The sequence below is a fragment of the Cydia amplana genome, chromosome 7 (assembly GCF_948474715.1).
Source record: "Cydia amplana chromosome 7, ilCydAmpl1.1, whole genome shotgun sequence".
In the NCBI taxonomy this organism is placed as follows: domain Eukaryota; kingdom Metazoa; phylum Arthropoda; class Insecta; order Lepidoptera; family Tortricidae; genus Cydia; species Cydia amplana.
The window spans coordinates 2,806,581-2,827,358 of record NC_086075.1 but is presented as its reverse complement, the minus strand read 5'-3'; the positions used below and the strand labels follow the sequence as shown (position 1 = coordinate 2,827,358).

Genomic DNA, 20,778 nt, shown 5'->3' with positions numbered 1-20,778 from the left:
AAAGGTAGGTTTTCGTAATATGCTTTGAGCATATCCGGCAATTTTGCGTCGGTGCCCAGTTTCTCCTTCCGGTTGCTAAAATCCATTTAGCACGCGTGCCGGGGCGTGCCTGCATCTTGTGGAAATCTGGAGGTAATAAACGAAATATTCATTTTGTAATCTGTCACTCTTATTGAAAAATTAAGAATTAGTGCCTGCAGCATATCATAGAATTAGATTCTCTGAGTCGTGGCAAAACCCCCTATAACGTTAGAAAGAATCCGTAAAGCTTAAACAAATATAATTTACATTCTAATTTAAACACAGTTCAATTTTATTGTTCGTATATGTCCAGTTCTACAGCAAAATTATTTATAAAAATGTTATTAAAATACAAAATACCCGAATTTTGGGGTAATTGTATGCATCACGGGCTGGTATCCCTCGAATAATAGCAATGCGACTAAATTGAATACACGTTATTAAAAGGGTGACGGCTTACTGTCAATATGCGTACGTAATTTGGTCGGTTAATTTATCAGGAAATATTTATAGGTTATTTTTTTTACCCGAGTTATTATTTACTGTAAATGCTTTTTCTACTCGGATTTTAATTGATATAGATTGTAGGATGCTGTTACTAAGCATGATAATGTGACCGAAGTATAAAATACTGTATTTACCTGTGAAATTTTACGTTGTCCTGTTTTTGCCGGCAGTCACTTGTACAGCGCAAAACTGAGCAAATCACCATATTTGTTGAATTGTTAAGTACTACTACATGCACACGAAACACTGATTTCAATATTTTTCCTGATAATCTTTGCACTGTTCATATGTTTCACACCAATTTGACGTTTACGCATTGTTTGTATCCCACCATAAACTACGGTGGGGAATAAAAAAATATGAGACTGTGACAAAGACAAACAGTAATAGCGCTTTCTCTGCTACTCCTAGTGAAAGATACATAAGACTATCCCGTTCTGTCAGTTATCCCCACCACTCATGCCATGCCCTCGGTTGTTGTGTTGCATTTGCAATTATGCGAATAATTGGTTGCGAAATGACATTCGACAAAATAATTTTCGGTAATGATTTAGATAACTTAAATACTTTTCCCTAAAAATCTTTATTTTATCAAGTTGTACATCTAATTACCTACCGTAAACCGGGGTGACTTTCAAATGCAGGGGCGACTTCGATATTTCAGTTTTTCAGCCGTTACATATTTTTATTCGGATTTTTTAGTAGTAGGTAAACAAGTATGTATAATAATCTAACTTGTTACACGAACAGTTCGAGAAAATAATGAATAATGATAATTTAGTGGCAGTTTTAAAACTATCAAAGTATCCCCAAAATTTCCTAAAGTCACCTCGTTTTACGGTACGAGATAAATTTTATAAATACTATTCCTTTATTTATTTATATTCTCTAAGCTAGGGTTTTTTACAATATGAATATAAAAGTAAAATATAAAAACACTTACAAAACAATAAAAAATACATATAAACACATTATAAAAAACCTAACCTAGGGTGCCGCCGGCAGCGGGGCAGGGCCCAAGCTACCGGTGGTCAGGGCCGCAGAGAGAGGAACCGGCGGACTATCCGCGCCGTGTCCAAGATCACCGCCTTCTGCATCTGGCCCTTGATCCAACCACCTAGCGAGAGTCTCTCAAGATGTTGGTTGAGACTCTTCGCTATTAGACCGTTCGCTGAAACAACTATCGGGACAATGATCGTCGAATCAACATCCCACATGGCGGTTATCTCGTGAGCCAAGTCTAGGTACTTACTGGACTTGTCCTTCTCGGCTTTCACGAGATTCTCATCATGAGGGATGGTGATGTCAACGAGCACGGCCCGGCGTTGCGCTCGATCTATTATCACAATGTCAGGCTTATTGGCTACAATAGTCCTGTCAGTGATGACAGATCGATCCCAATAGAGCGTGGCACGACCATTCTCGAGAACTTGCGCAGGTGAATACTTGTAGTACGGTACTTCGCGGTCCACAAGGCCGTATAGAAGAGCAAGCTGCTGGTGAATAATCCTGGCTACGAGATTATGTCTGTGCAAGTACTCGCCGTTAGCAAGATGAGAACAACCGGAAATGATATGCCTGAGTGACTCTCCGGGACGGCGGCATGCCCGACAAATGTCGACCGTACCGTCCTTCAGGATATATTTCCGATAGTTGTTCGTCATCATTACTTCGTCCGCAATTGCACAGGCAAAACCCTCGGTTTCTCCGAAGAGGTCCCCGAATCGTAACCAGTTCACCGACGCGAGCAGGTCCACATCGGGTCCCGTGAGGGCCTTGTAGAACCGCCCGTGTAGCACCTTACTCTCCCATGCCGCCTTGCGATCCGCAGTACTTAGTACCACAGGTTTGCGCCAGTTCTCGTTTGCCAAGGAGAGCGGCGTGAGGTTCCTGTCTACTGCCACCACATCACGATGCATCCCACACTCGTTGTTAAGGAAATAATTCCTGAGATTGTACACCTCGCGGTTGTGGAGATCCTTGGCGTTTAGGAAGCCTCGACCTCCACATTTCTGTGGGATGTACAATCTCATAACTGACGAGCGTGGATGTAGCATGCGATGTGCGGTGAGCAGTGATCGGACCCTCCGATCCAGGGCGTCCAGCTCGGTCTGAGTCCACCTTAGTATGCCAAAGGAGTATGTGAGTAGGGGCATTACCCAGGCGTTGAAGGCGCGCACTTTGTTGCCTCCTGACAAAAGACTGTTAAGGACTTTTGTGAGCCGACTGAAAAAGCGCTCCTTCACCGACCGTCTAATGCCCTCGTCCTCAATACCCAACGACTGTGACATACCAAGGTATTTGTAGGTTTCTGATTCAGAGATAGATCTGAAAGACATTGTCTCAGAAGGTTGTAAATTTGTTGAATTTACAACCCTCCCCCGCTGTACATGCATAACCGCACATTTATCGACACCAAACTCCATGTTGATGGCACTACTGAAGACTTCAGTGGTGTTCAGTAGCTCCTTCAAGTCTTGGTTATTTGGTGCAAATAGTTTGAGGTCATCCATGTACAGAAGGTGAGAAATGACTTCACCCTCTCTCCGAAGCCGGCAACCTAGACCCAAATCCTTCAGCAGGGTGCTGAGGGGATTCAGAGCTAGGCAGAACCATAGGGGACTCAGACTATCACCCTGAAATATTCCTCGCTCAATCCTTATGAAATCCTGCGGGCCAGGGCGGTCATCCCCGCCTCCTGGTTGACGAAGGACTGTGGTCCACTGCCTCATGCACGCGCTTAGAAAGGCTCTCAAAGCTGCATCAACTTTATACAGCTCTAAGACCCTCCCCAGCCATGAATGAGGCACCGAATCATAGGCCTTCTTATAGTCAATCCAAGCGGCTGAAAGGGCCTCCTTGTTCCGCCGGATTTGTTGGCAAATGGTCATGTCTATGAGGAGGAGCTCTTTAGTACCACGGGACCCAACCCTACATCCATTTTGAGCGGGGGCCAAAATATTGTTAGCGACAATGTGCGCGTTGATTTTTGTCCTCAAAATGGATGTAAGGAGCTTATAGAGTGTAGGTAAGCACGTGATGGGTCTGTAATTCTTCGCTTCCGTGGTACTACCGGACTTATAGAGCAGGAAGGTGACACCAGTTGTTAAGGAAGGTGGGAGAGAACCAAGCTCGAGGGCTTGTTGAAATTGTGCTGCCAAGCACGAGTGCGAGCATCGGAACCATTTTAGCCAGAAGTTGTGCAATCCATCCGGCCCAGGACTTTTCCAGTTCTGGGCCGTGCGGATGGCACAACTTACGTCATCGGGGGTGATAGTGACTACCCCCATAGGTTCGATGGACTCGCATTCACGCTCGACAACATTCATCCAACTCCCCTCGGTGTGTCCGACAGGCACCGACCAGATGCTACGCCAAAAGTCAGTCATGACAGTAGGATCCGGCGGCTGCGTGTCGGACCCACGAAGGTTAGTTTCCTCCCACTTTCGGTACACCTTCCTTTGGTCACTCTGGAAAAGACGATTCTGCTGGAATCGATCCACACGCTCTCTGTAGCGGCGAATACGGTTTGCCCATGCATAGACTTTCTGCTTAAGAAAGTCGATGCGCTCCGTGATAAATACTTATTATTATTATTTTTATTAGCACTCTGCAGTTTTTGAAGCATAATAATTTTGTTGTAAGATAATAATATTTTGACACTAACACTCGGAAAGTGGTTCTGACAACCCAAGTTGGGTCGTAAAACAATGTAGGAAATGATTTGAATATCTTTATTTCAGAAAGTTAACCTATAAAGTTTACTTCATGGATGGCCTCAATTTACTCGTGTCCGTGATGTTTGTTTCGTGAATATCCGGAATTTCCTCATTGGAAAGACATTTTTATACATTGTTAAATTATTTCTGAAGCGCTGGTGGCCTAGCGGTAAGAGCGTGCGACTTACATAAAATACATAAATGCATGCACATATATTAAATATCTTATATTAAATACATAAACACTTAGTAATTAATCTGTCGAACTGTTTACTATAAGAAGATTAATGCCATCCAACCAAATCGCATCAACAGGAAAATTACCGAAATACATTAACATGCATAAATAAACGTAAGTAATGGCAAGGCCAAGGCTCGCACGCCAATAAATGAAGGTATTATTTGGATGTAAACTGCAGCTGCATTACTGCTGCGACAATACTGGCCCGCCTAGATACCTTGAGAATTTTTTTTTAAATCCAAGATGGCGGAGAAAATTGCCACTTTATTTTGTATGGCAACTTCTAAGCGGTGCGAGACAGATGGGGGGTGCTCGACCAAATGTCATAGAGGGCCTCGAGACAAATTGAACTGCATAAAAAATGGCCGATTTTTTTTTCTTTTTTTTTTCAAGTTAGTCCAAGCGCGCCGAGATTTGGCATGCGGCGAGCCTGGGGGCCTAAGATTACTACGTCAAACATTTTTTTGGAAAAATCCAGGTTGCAAATTGCGCGGGCATCTTTCTTTGTCCTCTAATTACGCCTTAATTGGGAGTAAAAGAGAAAGATGCCCGCAATTTGCCTCTGGGCCGAGGCTTCCTACTACACTTCGTTTTCTATTAAAGGGGTGATAATACTGGATCTCGATTGAACCTGTTTAATAACAATCTAATGAAGAGTGGCGAGTTTATTTAGTAAAATAAACTTTTTTAGTGCATTGAGCATGGCTTTGATGCATCATAATGAAAAAAAAACAGTTATTGTTTTAGAATCAGCGGGCTCAGCACGGATCCATTTTTATCCACTATCACTAAGCCCGTCACTTTCGCACTTACATACTTGTTAGAACGTGACAGGCATGGTGATAAATGATAAAAATGCTACCGTGCTACTAGGGCAGGATAATAAACCTACAGAATGTTTTTATAACCTGCAATATTTTACGTTTCATAATTGACATTAATCTTACACACTAAGATTTACATACTTATATCGTCTGGTGACAACCAAACCTCACTAATTGTAATTACCGCCACAAGTTAAGAGCCAGTATTTAACCGTAATATGTAGTACCAAGACAAGGTTGATTTTTGATATTTTTTGTAGTTACCTAGCGAGTTTTGGTTTTCAACTGACGATATGAGACTTGCGCCTTCACCGGCTACTTAGGTACCTACTTATGTTGTAATTTTTTCTTCATTTATGCAAATTACGTTCACAACATGTCCAAGTCACGTTTTGAATCACGTTTCTAGATAGTAACCGATTGGAGGTCGACGTCTAAAGAGTTGTAAATAATGAATGAACTTATACAGCATGTTTCCTGTAACACGGGCGAATAATTAAAACGTAAATTCTACTCCTCAAACAATAAAACTTTTGTTCAACAACTTTTTGAAATTATGTAGTCTTAAGATTGTCCCTTTTTCGAACAAACTAAATTATATTTTCAATGTACTTTAAATTCCATCTAATTGACATTGCCTGTCAATCTTGTCACCGTACAGGCATAATCAATTTGGTAATACATTGCGTGTTCGAATAAATTTTAAAGTGTTTTAAAATCCAAACCACAAGTTATTTTTAAAAGTCGCTGAACAAACATAATCTAGTTTGAGGAGTAGAATCTACGTTTTAATTTTTCGCCCGTGTTACAGGCCAACACGCTGTATAAACAACATTCAGCGTTCGTTCAATTCGATCCATTCACAAATTGAGTCGGTAAAGATGTGGACAGACGAGCGGTTGCTTGGTTCTTATAAAAACAAAAAACCGGCCAAGTGCAAGTCGGACTCGCGCACGAAGGGTGCCGTACCATTAGGTACGCAAAAAGCGGCATAAAAATCACGTTTGCTGTATGGGAGCCCCACTTGAATATTTATATTATTCTGTTTTTAGTATTTGTTTTTGCAGCGGCAACAGGAATACATCACCTGTGACTTCAACATTTTACAAATTTCAACTGCCTAGCTATCATCACGGTTCATAAGATACAGTCTGGTGACAGACAGACAGACAGACAGACAGACAAACAGACAGATAGACAGACAGACAGACAGACAGACAGTTAAGTCTTAGTAATAGGGTCCCGTTTTTACCCCAATGGGTACGGAACCCTAAAAACGCACTTTTTTTTTTATTAGTCTGAAATAAATGCATTTTATTTTATAATATTTTAATACTTCGAACGTTGAATACGAAACCCTAAAGACAATAGGAAAGATTAAGTAGTGGTCATTTTTACATACAAACATTCCTGACATTTTTCTCTCTGGATTTTAGGCTTAGATGAACAATTTTTGTACATGAGTTCAATATTACCAGTAGGTACCTGTGTAGACGTTTTGCTTTTTTGATATTCTTGTTTTTATAACAACTAGGTTACTTTCAAATGGCGCTAAAAACGGCCAAATAAATGCGCTGAACACAGACGCCTAGCATACAAAATCTACAACAATAAACGTAGAAATCAAAACGGTCAGACACAGATAATTTCATTCTCATTCCGTTTCCAAAATTTCGTTAAGATTGGTTTAGTTTTGAAGGAGTAAAATGTCGAGAACGAGACCTCGACTTCTGAGATTTTTACGCAGTAGTTTCTTGTTAAATCGTACCGCGGCACTTATATAACAAAGTAAGCTTTAAATAATACAATTTATTATTTATTATATTTAATATTTAACCGATTTTGAATCGCGACGCGCTTAGAGATTGATGCCAAGTGTGACAGAATAAAAACCAGACCACCTGCGGCAATATCCTATAACTATAACGGTGGGCCCGCAATGACAATAAATGATATTATTATTATTATTCACTTTATTTATTTATCATCTTAAGTTAGGTTATTTTATAATACGGATATAAAAATAAAATACAAAAACACAAAAACAATACAAAATACTTATAAACATATTATAAAAAACCTAACCTAGGGTGCCGCCAGCAGCGGGGCAAGGCCCAAGCTGCCGGTGGTCAGTGCCGCAGAGAGAGGAACCGGCGGACTATCCGCGCCGTGTCCAAGATAACCGCCTATTATTATTATTATTAATGTTCGCGAACTTTTACTAACAAGATCGGCTACATCAGCCACTTGCGAGCACACCAGCGACAACAACGGAGCGGAGTTGACAGTAGTCGCCGTGGCCGAAGTCGGCCGTGGAGTTATTATCCATACTAATCCATACTAATATTATAAATGCGAAAATATGTCTAGGTCTGTCTGTTACCTCTTCACGCTTAAACCGCTGAACCGATTTCGTTGAAATTTGGTATTGAGATAGTTTGAGTCCCGGGGCCTTCCCCGGGACTCAATACCAACCATCCTTATATAGGGTAGTTTTTATCCCAGAAATCACCTTTTCAGGGGGTGGAAGTTTGTATGAGAAATCGATAAAATGCAGATTGGGTAAAAATAATCTACACAAATGAATAACTCCACGCAGACGAAGTCGCGGGCAAAAGCTAGTTATTTATATTATAGTCTGTACGCAGCCTAAAGGAAGGGTACCTACTGATCAAGTCAAGCTAGTTACAGTAGTTACAGATGTAAGGCCTGAGTGGACGCTCGAAGCGGAGGGTTCGGCGGGGCGTGCAGCGTGGCGTCATGTGAGCAGCGTGCACTAAGGTCGCTACTATACGCTTGCATTTGTTTCACATGCACGCCGCACGCCCCGCCCCGCTGCACGCCCAACTCAAGCGTCCACTCAGGCCTTACACTTAAGGTGACAGTCCATTTCCAACCGCAGCTGCACTACTGTTCATTTTACTACGGAAATTGACAGTAACAGCGGCGCGTTCAGTACCAGTAGTGCAGCTGCGGTCAGAAATGGAATGTTACCCTTAGTCGTAAAGTTGTGTAGAAAACTCGCGACGGTGACAGCTTGTTTGTGTTACCAGCAAATTTAATTATAGAGCCATCTCTTTTATTCCGGACCCAAAGGGTAAAAACGGGACCCTATTACTAAGACTCCGCTGTCCGTCTGTTTCTCTGTCCGTCTGTCTGTCTGTCACCAGGCTGTATCTCATGAATCGTGATAGCGAGACAGTTGAAATTTTCACAGATGATGTATTTCTGTTGCCGCTATAACAACAAATACTAAAAACAGAATAAGATAAATATTTAAGTGGGGCTCCGATACAAGAAACGTGATTTTTTTGCCGTTTTTTGCGTATTAGTACGGAAACCTTCATGCGCGAGTCTGACTCGCACTTGGCCGGTTTTTTTCTTCGATTGTCTTACTCTTACCTCCTCCGCCATACCTACATGGATATGTCCAAATGCACGTAAACAAACAGGCCATCAAACGTACGTTTGATATTAAAATCTTCCCGAGGCAGAAATTTCTTATATTTGCTTTATTTGACGTTCATAAGCGCATTGTAATATGCTTACTTGAATAAACTATCTTTTATCTTATCTTATCTTTATCTGCTTCCCGTAATAACTTCACTGATAGTTATGACCTTTACTGAAGTCTCTAGAGACTTGGGGCCCGATTCGGATTTTGAAATAGACATCTACTAGATATCTTTTAGACGTCACCAAGATACGATAACGATATGTTGAAAATCTAACCTGTCAAATTTGACATTTCTGCGATTCTGGAGATACTCTTGAACGATTTCCACAAGATATGACTTAGAGATCCAATTCACATCTAATAGATATCTAACATTATCTAACGTAAAAGTGACATTGGTTGCCCGAATTGAACTGCAAAAGAGAACTAGTTGAAATCTAAACTATAACGTATCTAGAATGGATCTAGTACGTGTCGTCTCTTGTAAATATCTTGAAGTTCGAATACGGCAGTTGGTCGGTTCGCGAACGGGTTTGGTATTTTAGACTTGTTACGTAAAACACGTCAAACCCGTGTGTCGTACGAGTAGGGGCCATGGTCATTGAAATATAAATGTGACTTATTAAGATGCGTTGATTTATTTAAAGAAAAAGGTTGAAAGACCAATAAAAGGTACCTCTCTAATCCATACTTATAATATTATAAATGCGAAAGTGTGTCTGTCTGTCTGTTACCTCTTCACGCTTAAACCGCTGGACCGATTTTGTTGAAATTTGGTAGAGATAGTTTGAGTCTCGGGGAAGGACATAGGGTAGTTTTTATCCCAGAAGTCATCCTTTAAGGGGGTGAGAAAGAGGGGTGGAAATTTGTACGGGGAATCGATAAAAAGCAGATTGGATAAAAAATAAGCTAACCAAATTACTAAATACACGCAGACGAAGTCGCGGGCAAAAGCTAGTTAAGTACCATCTATTTACAGAGGAAGAAGAAAAACAGTATGAGGTACAGCTACCACGACTGTGACACGACATATTCGCTAACGTCAGTATAACTTACTTTCTATACATCTCGCTTGCACCAATATGCAAGTACGAGCGAGATGCATGGAAAGTAAGTTACGCACTGTCAGTGCCTCATGGTACGGGTACCTACTGAATTTAAAATCTTGGTCGTATTTTTTTGTCTGCAATAAAAGAGTAATTTGAATCTATTTCAATAAAAGATAGCCTACATAATTATTCACCCATCAGAATAAGGTGAGACATATAAAAAAATCATTCATATAGGTAACTAAAATTAGTTGATCCAAAAGTACACGTTCTAAAAAAAGCGGCAAAAAGGGTTCCGTATTTAGGGGATTTATAACGTATTAAAAAATACTACTTACATCTCGTTCAAACCAATTTTCGATGGAAGTTTGCATGGTAATGTACATCATATATTTTATTTACTTTTATCATTTTCTTATTATTGATTAAATCGTATGGCGTATAGTAAACTTATAAATTCAAATTAAGTCCAATCAGCCACTTGGTGGCCTCGTCGTTAAGGACGATCAGGTCTTCAGGAGGTCCGTTGGCATTTTCTTATTTTAGAAGTTACAGAGGGGGGGACACATTTTACCACTTTGGAAGTGTCTCTCGCGCAAAGTATGCAGTTTAGAAAAAAAATGATATTAGAAACCTCAATATCATTTTTGAAGACCTATCCATAGATACTCCATACGTATGAGTATGATAAAAAAAAATTTGAGTTTCAGTTCTAAGTATAAATTTTTTTTTTGGTTTTTCTATTTTTGTGTGAAAATCTTAATGCGGTTCACAGAATACATCTACTTACTTACTTATGAAACTTGTTTCAACAGTATAGTTCTTATAGTTTTGGAAACAAGTGGCTGTGACATACGGACGGATAGACAGACAGACAGACAGACATGACGAATTCATAAGGGTTCCGTTTTTTGCCATTTGGCTACGGAACCCTAAAGGCCCATTTACACGATACAAGATTCTTGAACAAGAATTGGCAATAATTGTATGCAAGTTTTGCCGTTCAATAATTGAATTCAAGAATTGAATCAAAGTGTTTACACATGAGCAATAACCAAAATCTTGAATGCAATTATTGTATACAATTCTTGATAGGCAATATTCTTGACCGTATTTCGTTTACACCAAAGACATTTATTGAACGGCAATAATTGCATGCAAGTCTTGACAGGTCTAAACTTCAAGTTGAATCAAGTATGATGTATTGAAGCAAGAATTGAACCGATTTGCATTGGCAGATTTTCATTCAATATTGAACGTTCTTTGTGGGTGGTAAAACTGATAAAATGAGCAAAAATAATTTTAAATTAGGTAGTTCGGAGATACTTAATTAAATTCATAGAAATTTATAGAATTCATCAACGTTTGTGGGACACAGAAAATAAAAATTATAAAAACCGCGAGGCTCGCCGCGGGGCAGCTTTTTCTAAAGAATTTGGGGTAGAAGGTTTTGGTCCCAAAGAAATAACGAAGAAACTTAAGGGCATAAGAACGCAATATCAAGCTGAAAAGAAGAAAGTGAAGGATTCAATGGGAACTGGATCTAGCAGTGCTGATGTTTATAAGCCATATTAATAACTTGTGTGGTACAATTTGATGGACGCATATTTAACGCTTCTTCTGTTACGTTTTTCTAACAGTTTTTCTCGTAACACAGTTGCTACTATAGCAGCGACAAGGAACACACCTTCGCGTACGGAATTCATGCCGAAAATAAAATATGGATTGGCACTTCTTGTATTCAATTAACTGCACTAGACTTCGTTTACACGTATGCCAGTATTGAATTCAAGTTGCTACTTGAATACAAGAATTTCACGCATGTTTAGATAGTGCAAGTTTTTTGTTGCCTTAATTTTATTGTATTTAATGTTCAAGAATCTTGTATCGTGTAAATGGGCCTTAAAAACAGTAGATATTGCCCTTATACTTCGACCTTTCTCACAGAAAGGTCGTCTATTCTCGCCTCTGTCAACGAACACGTGTCGAGCCTAGCAGGGGTTCAATTGGTCTTATCATGTCAACTGATAACGGTAATACGAGTAGGGTGTCATGATACTATAAATCGTGATACAATGTTGCTATATTGTTAAATAGTGGTAGTAGGGATTACTGTTTGCCGACTTTTTACACGACTACCCAAAAAAAAGAGTGTATTGTTTTTCATAATCATAATAAATTTATTGTGACTATAGGTATACAAAAAAGGTGTTTTCATAGGTACTAAAACCATAGCCTACTATCTTAATGGTGTACAATATTTGTTACTAAAGCTAAAAATAATAAAATATAAAAACAGTAAAATAATATTTATACTTATATTAAATAAAAGTGTATATTTGTAGGCTACCTACACAGCAAAAGCCAAGCAAGTATTTTTTTTCACGTCAGCAGCTAACTTAACGTATTTTGCTTCAAAAAGACAGCGAGCAAAATAGTGTTTTGCACACTTCACACATTTACTTTAAACAGTTTAAACCAACAAAAATTGAAGAAGATTTGCAAGTTGGCGTTGTTATAAAAAATATTATTTTGTATAATATTATAGAAATTTATTGTCAGTAAAACTGGTTCATAAGTGTTTTTAATAAACACTACTTCACTGTATATACATAGTAATTTATAGTTATGGTTATTTAAATTTCAAAGATAGTCCGCTTGAGGTCAAGTTATTAATTAAGAAAAGATATTATGACTTACACTTTGTGCTAAATTAAACATGTTGGTAATTACTAGCCAGTGACCGAGTCAGGAAATATTATGTTGTTATGTTATTCAATACATACGTTGCACAAAGAAAGACTATATTATGTTTGTAAGTTTTATAAAAATATTGAATAGGTACAGAGAAACAAAAACAAAGTTATTTAAATCCACCAAAATCGGTCCAAACAAAGTTTTAGGCGTGATAAACTCATGTTTAATTGTGTAAGTTTTGGTGATTGTGATTTATTGATTTAGAAAGCAAATACATTTATTTTAGGCCACAAAATAGTACATAAAAAACCTGCCAAGTGCGAGTCCGACTAGCGTTCCAAAGGTTCCGTACATTAAGTGCGACTCACGCTTGACTGTACATTTCTAATAGGTTTTACTGTCATCTATAGGTAAAGAACTATTTTGTGTATTTTTTCCAAAATGTTAGAATCAGTAGTTTCGGAGATTAAGGGGGGGAATGGTCATTAAACAAAAAAGATTTGCACGCTAAATTACGAACACTGCACCATTGCAACCTACTTTTGTAGTAGGTACACTATGTAGCTTACTATTTAGAAATGGTATAAGCCAACTCACCATTTCAAAACTGGAGGCTTTTTATAAACAAAAACATCCGATAAAAAAGCAATTTTAACAAGTTTTTTTGTTTCCAGTTATTTTCGAGTTCACCAAAGAATTCATGCTTCAGACAGAACGAACTTTTCGATGTAGGCCTCTGATACAGAAGTTTTTCAAATCTTACCCCAAGTTACTCCCATTTACAAATTTATATTTATTTACAATGAAAAGGCTGCAACTGAAGCTACGCTTAGGAGAAAACTGAACTTTATCATCGTATTAATTTGACTGAAATTCGCAAAATTATTTTCCTCACGGTTTAAAATAGATCGTAAAATTAATCTCATTATCGTTTGAACTGTGAATCGACTTCAAAAGAATTATAATGAAGTTGATTATAGTAATTAATAATTCTTATTACTTCCTAACTAAACTGCTTTACTTCAAACTCGGATTTATAAATAGAACAGCTAATTAATGTACTTATTTATAGTTTGTCAAAGGACTGTCTCTTTTGAAACATAGATAGCGAGAATCATACTATATTTGTCTTACGCTAGTACTAGCACCCAATAGAAAAGTATGAGTATAGTTTTCCTAGTTCTTACTTGACAAATTGGTTTGACTAACTATAAATTACATCAGTGACTAATATTTAATGTAACAGGTCTATCGCGAATTTAAAGTAAATAACGTTAATCAAGATGATATTTTAATTTTTAAGTAGATTTATTTTAATGTTAGTTTAGTACTCAAACATAATATAATTATAATTATGTACTACACTACTTAATATAACCTAAAAGATAATAGGTTAATTGCAAGCATCAACACTGCTACAGTAATGTCGCAACAGTAGGGCGCTTTTTTTTTTGTTGTCGCCTACACTTTTTTTTCAAATTTGGGTTTTTTATGTTATTTCTACTCAGAATCACGAGCTCTTTCTATCCTAATAGGAGAAAAAAAGTGTCCCAAAATTTCCATACATTTCTCGATCTTTCCATACCGCGACCGCCATACAAAGTCTATGAAAAATGGTGACGCAATAGAAATAAAAATCTTAGGACACTTTTTTTTCCTATTAGGGTAGAAAGAGCTCATGATTCTGAGTAGAAATAACATAAAAAATCCCTTTGAAAAAAAAAGTGTAGGGGACAACAAAAAAAAAACGCCCAGTAATGCAGCGGTTGACACCCATAAGTATTTGAAAATATTAATTTATGAACCATTTCGTACCTTGTCACAGTGACAATCAATATGAAAGTCGCTAGAGATCTCATAGTATTGTCACTGTGACAAGGTCATAAATGAAAACTTTCGACTGTACATAGGGGAAATTACTTATATTACTATTCCAGAATACATTTTTATCATTAAATATTCCTTCCACGACTTCCATATTCAGACGTGACTTGCGAAGATTCTTGTTAGATGTTTTCCATCTGGAAGTTTTGGAAACTTTGGCTTAATGGGCTGGAAAAGTTGTTCATGAAAGATTCATGCATTCGATGTCTTATTCTAATGTTGTATTTATGTAGTCGTCTTTGTCTGCTTTTTCAAGCAGTGTTGCTCATGTAGCTTTGACCGGCTTTTAAATGTATATTTTCACATTACGTCGAAATATTCGTTTTCTTTTTGTGTATTTTCCAAAATCTAATACGGCTGGGCAGATTTCAAACTTCAAACTTCAACATTTATTTAGCAAATAGGCCACAAGGGCACTTTTACACGTCAACATTGAATTTACATACAAGCAAAAAAATAATAATTATACATCAACAATTATAAAATACAACTGCAACTACCAAATCAAACTAACGTAATACAATTACTTAGAGATGTATAAGGTCTCTTAATGTCGAATTACATAAAAACACTACAGATACATGGAAAAAAATCTAAACTTATTTTGAGGTGTAAATGTCTTTAAGTGTCAGAACTAAAAGGTAACATAGTTTATCAAATTATCCTTAGAGATGTATAGGGTCTCCAAGAGTCACAATCCTTTATGATTAACACAGTCATTAATAGAAAAGAATCATACGAGAACCGAATGAGGCGTCTCACTGCAATTAAATTAAAAAATAAAGTTACTAAATATATTCGTGTTAGCTTAAACAGACCCGTCTCCACAAACTTTTCTTTTTGTTTTAAGATCCTGCATCAATGCCGATATTTTACTATTTTATGGTTACTGTCTGAAATTGTATTCATAATCGTTAAAAATCATGATGCTAAATTAATTAATTCATTAATATTATTAAGTTAAGCAAATAAACTATTTTATCTACAAACATAACCCATAAGGCGACTCCTGAGATGTTTTTATGAAACTCACTGTTTTAATGCCTCACATTTAGTATCAGTCACATAAACTACTAAGTAATACGATGCACTTTACCTATAACTAACTATCCATTACTAAACTATTATACGTTACTCCTTTAAAGTCTTCCAAGTAGTTATATAACACAGACTTGCGGGCTTCAAGAGTTCAATGATCTCTGTAATTCTACCCTTGAATAGGGTTTATTACAGAGGACTGATTATCTAGTCTAGTTAATAGGTAGCTACTCAAACTCGTAGCTATTCGTAGTGGAAACTGTGAAATGAAACCCTATTCTGAGCATGGAATCTAGGGTTCATTTGTTGGTTGGTGGTGAGTTGGTTGGTTGATTTGTGAGGTTGATTAATAAAACCAAGCTAAGTTGGCAGCGATTTTGATAGCCCAGACCGTGCAAGTGTTATAAAATTATGACGACCATATGAAATATTTTAGTGTTGCTGTTTTATCTACGCACATAAGTATCATAAAACCTCTCTGCTGTGTCCAAAACCAAAAACGCAAACTACGGCCAGCATTAAGATAAAATATTTGGATGGTCTCATAAAACTCGTGTGATGTTTTTATGAAACTCACTTTCAGCTCGTTTCATAAACCCACGCCCATGTTTCAATGCTTTTCATTATGTTACTATTTACTATTATCCTCTAGCCGCCCAGAGACCTATAAAAAGGTCTCCCATTCCATTCTAATTTGAACTTTGTGTTGACAGAATAAAATTTAATTTTGCTTGGCAAGGTTGACGTATGGTCGGCTAGAGATTATGAAGTCAGTTTTCTATGAAATAATATTTTATTCCAGGTAAAACATGGAATTCTCGTACGCAAACGAGACGCTGGCGGAGTCGGCGATGGTTACCCACCTAAAAGGGTTGGGGAGGCTGTTCTACCTCGTCACACCGCAAGAACACATGTTTGAAAACAAGGAGGATGTGCCTAACTTCTTTAAACAGGTAGGTACTTTAGATATTAAGCTATCACTTAAAACAAAGTCGCTTCCCGCTGTCTGTCTGTCCCTATGTATGCTTAGATCTTGAAAACTATGCAACGGATTTTGATGCGGTTTTTTTTAATAGATAGAGTGATTCAAGAGGAAGGTTTATGTATTTTGTTAACCCGTGCGAAGCCGGGTCGGGTCGCTAGGTTTACATATTTTTTTGTCTCTCGTATGACATGTTTTCGAGAACCTGAGGGGTCTCCATTTTCAAGCACTAGGTAAATCTTATGGGAACATAGTTCAGTGCCGGTAACCGCTACCAATTTATAGTTTGTTTTTGAGCGTATAGTAGGTAATAGGTCGGTAGTAGACAGGTATGTAGTTAGCTTGGTCCAACTATTAAAATGCAGGTCTAATAAACTTGCTTGATTGCACATTTATGTTTGCACACCACGCGTGTTGCTTTCCCAGACTAAACACTTCCCATTTTATAGGCCACATTTTAGCAAACTTCAGTATGCCAGCAATATTAATAATCCAGCGGCCAGCATTCCCTACTAACTCCGGACACGTGTTTATGAAATTGGGCCCCCGAAATACCAACAAAAATCAGTTATAATATAACTACGTTTGAGACACCATTCAATTATGAACCTAGATGCTACAAGATAGGGTTCATTATTGAACAAATATTTGGATCTAATTAAGACTCTTTAAGACTAAGATGAGGGGATTTTCAGACCAATATCGGTAATATTGCATGCTTCATAACATAAAAGTGATATCCGCAAAAGGTAGGCTTTTGAGTGGAATTTAGAAGCTGAATTTTAAATTAAATGGAAACTATGCGGAAAATAGAACTTTTAGAGCAAAAGGCGAACTAAATTGTATTTAATATCTATTCTATCCATGTATTCATATAATTACTTGGTCCATAAAATTGTTAGTATTACAAGTACCTACTTACATTTAGGAGTTAGTGCCTACTACATGCTAAACATACATTAAATTAAATAATAACCAGAGTACAAAAATATTTTTTTTTTTTTTTTTTTTAATTTATTTATCGCAAAAAAAACTTACAGGGTATTTACATATTTATGTTCCGCCAAACTGAGGACAGTTTGTTGGCGGATAAAGCGCTCTCTATCCTTTTGTGTTCTACCCACTTAACTTACATACTTATACCTAATACATTACTTAACTAGAGTTATGCCATACAAACAATATACCATTACTATTCACTACTATTATCATACAAATCTAAAAGTTTTGCTTGCAGCCTTTTCTTAAATATTTGCTTACTGCTACACTTATCTACTGTTGGACTTAATTGGTTAAGTATTTTAGGAATCATATGTTTGCGCGTTCTTTGGCCATAATAGTTATTCGCTTTATGTTCTACGTATGCTTGTTGCGTGCTTGCTCTGAGATTACGTAACGGTATTCTACGCGTTTTGAATTTGTCTTGACCGTAATCATCCATACAAATTAAATGACTAACCTTCTCATGCACTGGTAAGATTTTTAATATTTTATACAATCGCTTGTAATTATTATTGCATTTGTTTTTAGTTTTTTTATCTACTAATATACTTTTTACTATTCTAATCTGTAGATTACAAATTTTATCAAGGTAACTCTTAAACGTACGTCCATATGCAATTAATCCATAAGTAATTACCGACTCGGCTAGCGAGTGATACAAGATGTGCATTAATTTTCTACTTACTATGTTTTTTAAGCTAATTAATTTTGCCAAAATTGAGCGGAGCTTGTTACATACTATTTCTATATGGATCCCCCAATTAAATTTAGTGTCTATAGTTAAGCCTAAATATTTATATCTATCTACGACTTGTATACTACTGCAGTTACAGTCTTCCTGGTTTTTATTATTATGTAGACAGTCATATGTATGCCCCAATACACAAACATTTTCACATGGTTCCTGTAGGTATGGCGACTTAATTATCATACATTTGGTCTTTTCTATATTAAGGATTATACCATTGTCGTGTGACCATTTTATTATGCTTGTAAAATCTCTCTGTATGTTTTTAACCACAGTTTTTATGTCCCTATCAGCATACAATAGACATGTATCATCGGCATACATATAAGTTGAGCAGGCCTGGACGACGTTAATCATGCTGTTTACATGCATTATGTACCCTAACGGCCCGAACACCGATCCGGTTGGCACCCCGTATACTACGCTAGCCTCCTCGCCGCTCAGCCCATTGATAAAAGTGGTTATTGTTCTGTTACTTAAGTAGTTTCTAATCCACTCGATCACTGGGCCACGGACACCACATTCTTGCATAGCGAGGATGAGCTGTTCGTGGCCCAAAGTGTCAAATGCTTTTTTGAAATCTATATATAAAGTTATTACGTATTTTTTATTGTTTAAATGCTCATTTACCTCATCCGTGAATTGGGCCAAAGCGGTTGAGGTGCTGCGCCTTCGCCGGAACCCATGCTGACCATCCGATATTAAGTTATGTTTTTCTAAATAATTACTAATTTGCGTTGTAATAACTTTTTCTACTATTTTATTCACTACTGATAGTATAGCTACTGGTCTATAATTACTATAATCTAAATGGTTTCCTTGTTTGTAAATAGGTCTAATTATCGCTTTTTTTAACATATCTGGATAGACACCAGTCGCCGCGCAGCTATTCACAAACTTGGCCAAAATCGGACTTATGCTTGTTTTGATAAGCTTTATGTCCTGACATCTGATTCCGTCCATTCCGGGGGATTTTCTAATACTTAATTTATCTATTATTTTTTCTATATCCGCGTGTGAGACTTTTTGATAACGAAAAGATACATCACTATATTTTACATAATCATCTCGATTTAGGAACTTTACATTGCATTTATGTTTTAAATTTTGAATTTCCATTGTAAATGTTTTGGCGAAGTTTGTGCATACCGCCTCTAATGACGTGCTCTTTCCCAAATATTTAATTATTACCTCGTCCAGACTTGCTTTGACATTTCCAAGCCAACCATTAATTGTTGCCCACAGCTTTCTTAAGTCACTTTCACAGTTTTTTATCTCTTTTTGTTTGTAGTTTTGTTTCGCCCAATATATACATTTATTTGTAACGTTTCTAAATCTAGTGTAATCTAACCTGTAAATCACATTATTAGGACTAGCTTTCCATCTTCGAAATAACTCATCTCTACGCGATAGCATATTAATCAAATTAGTATTTATCCACGGTTGCGTCACTCTACTGGATTTAAACGTTTTCGTGGTTTTTGACTTAATGTATATGTTGCTGAAGATGGAATATAGCCTTTCGTACATAGCTTTAGGACAGTCAATGTTATATATTTCCGACCAGTCTATTTTTTCTAACTCATTTTTTACTAATCTATTATTAATAACGTGCACTTCCCTTTTTTGTTGACAATTGGTGCGCGGGTCGTCGACCGCCGTAGTTAAGCTGACTCCGACTAGATAATGGTCCGCAATCTTACACGTGAGCATGTGTGCGGCTGCAGCGCGCATTCCCGAGCCTGCGCCGGCGCGCACCCACACATGGTCGAGGCACGACGTCACGAGCTGCCCGTCCAGTATCTCCTCGCGTGTGCACTCATTGATAACGCTCTCTAGGCCGCGATCACACAAGGTGTTTCTGTAAATCTCGGTGATATTATTGCTTATCATCAAGTTTATGTTGATATCTCCTATAATTACTACGCTCTCGGGGAGTGGAATTTTATTCAGAATCTCACTTAACTCTTGTATAAAACTGTGTTTACTATTACTCGGCGGACGATATATGGCAAAAATGTGGATTGGCCTATTCGGGTTAGTAATTACTATATGTAGAATTTCCGATGCCTGGCCATGTTTGTTTACTTCTTTTATTTTTAACTCGCTCTTGGTGTATATTAATAACCCTCCTCCTCTTCTGCTTTCCCGTGTACGCGACTGCATGTTATATCCTTCCATATTGTACATACATAATTCTTCTTTTTTGATGTTGACTTCGCTTACTATAATAATGTCTATTACGTTCTTACAGTTTTTCAATAGGCATTGCAATTGTTCAAAGTTTTTTCTCAAACTCCTGATATTTACATGTATTATTTGTAAATCCTTTTTCGTGCTATTTATATATGTGCTCCAGTTATTTATATCATCAAACTTTTTATAACTCGTCGTACATTCACTGATAGTATCTAGAATATCGTCGAATTTTAGGTATTACAAAACCGTGTAGTGTGTTCTCGCCCGCTACTATGTGGCTCTCGTACTTATAATAATAATAATAATAATAAGTCCTTAACAGTCTTTTGTCAGGAGGCAACAAAGTGCGCGCCTTCAACGCCTGGGTAATGCCCCTACTCACATACTCCTTTGGCATACTAAGGTGGACT

General features: G+C 37.4%; 1 protein-coding gene across 1 annotated transcript in view; it reads left to right on the top strand.

Annotated features, from left to right (window-relative positions):
- The window catches only part of LOC134649381 (alkylglycerol monooxygenase-like), a 45,317-nt gene that overhangs the window by 2,570 nt on the left and 21,969 nt on the right, over positions 1-20,778 (top strand). Inside the window, exon 2 of the mRNA XM_063504114.1 lies at positions 16,240-16,390. Within this exon, the coding sequence (XP_063360184.1) occupies positions 16,247-16,390 (144 nt within the window). The 5' untranslated portion in view covers positions 16,240-16,246. The remainder of the gene's footprint in view (positions 1-16,239; positions 16,391-20,778) is intronic.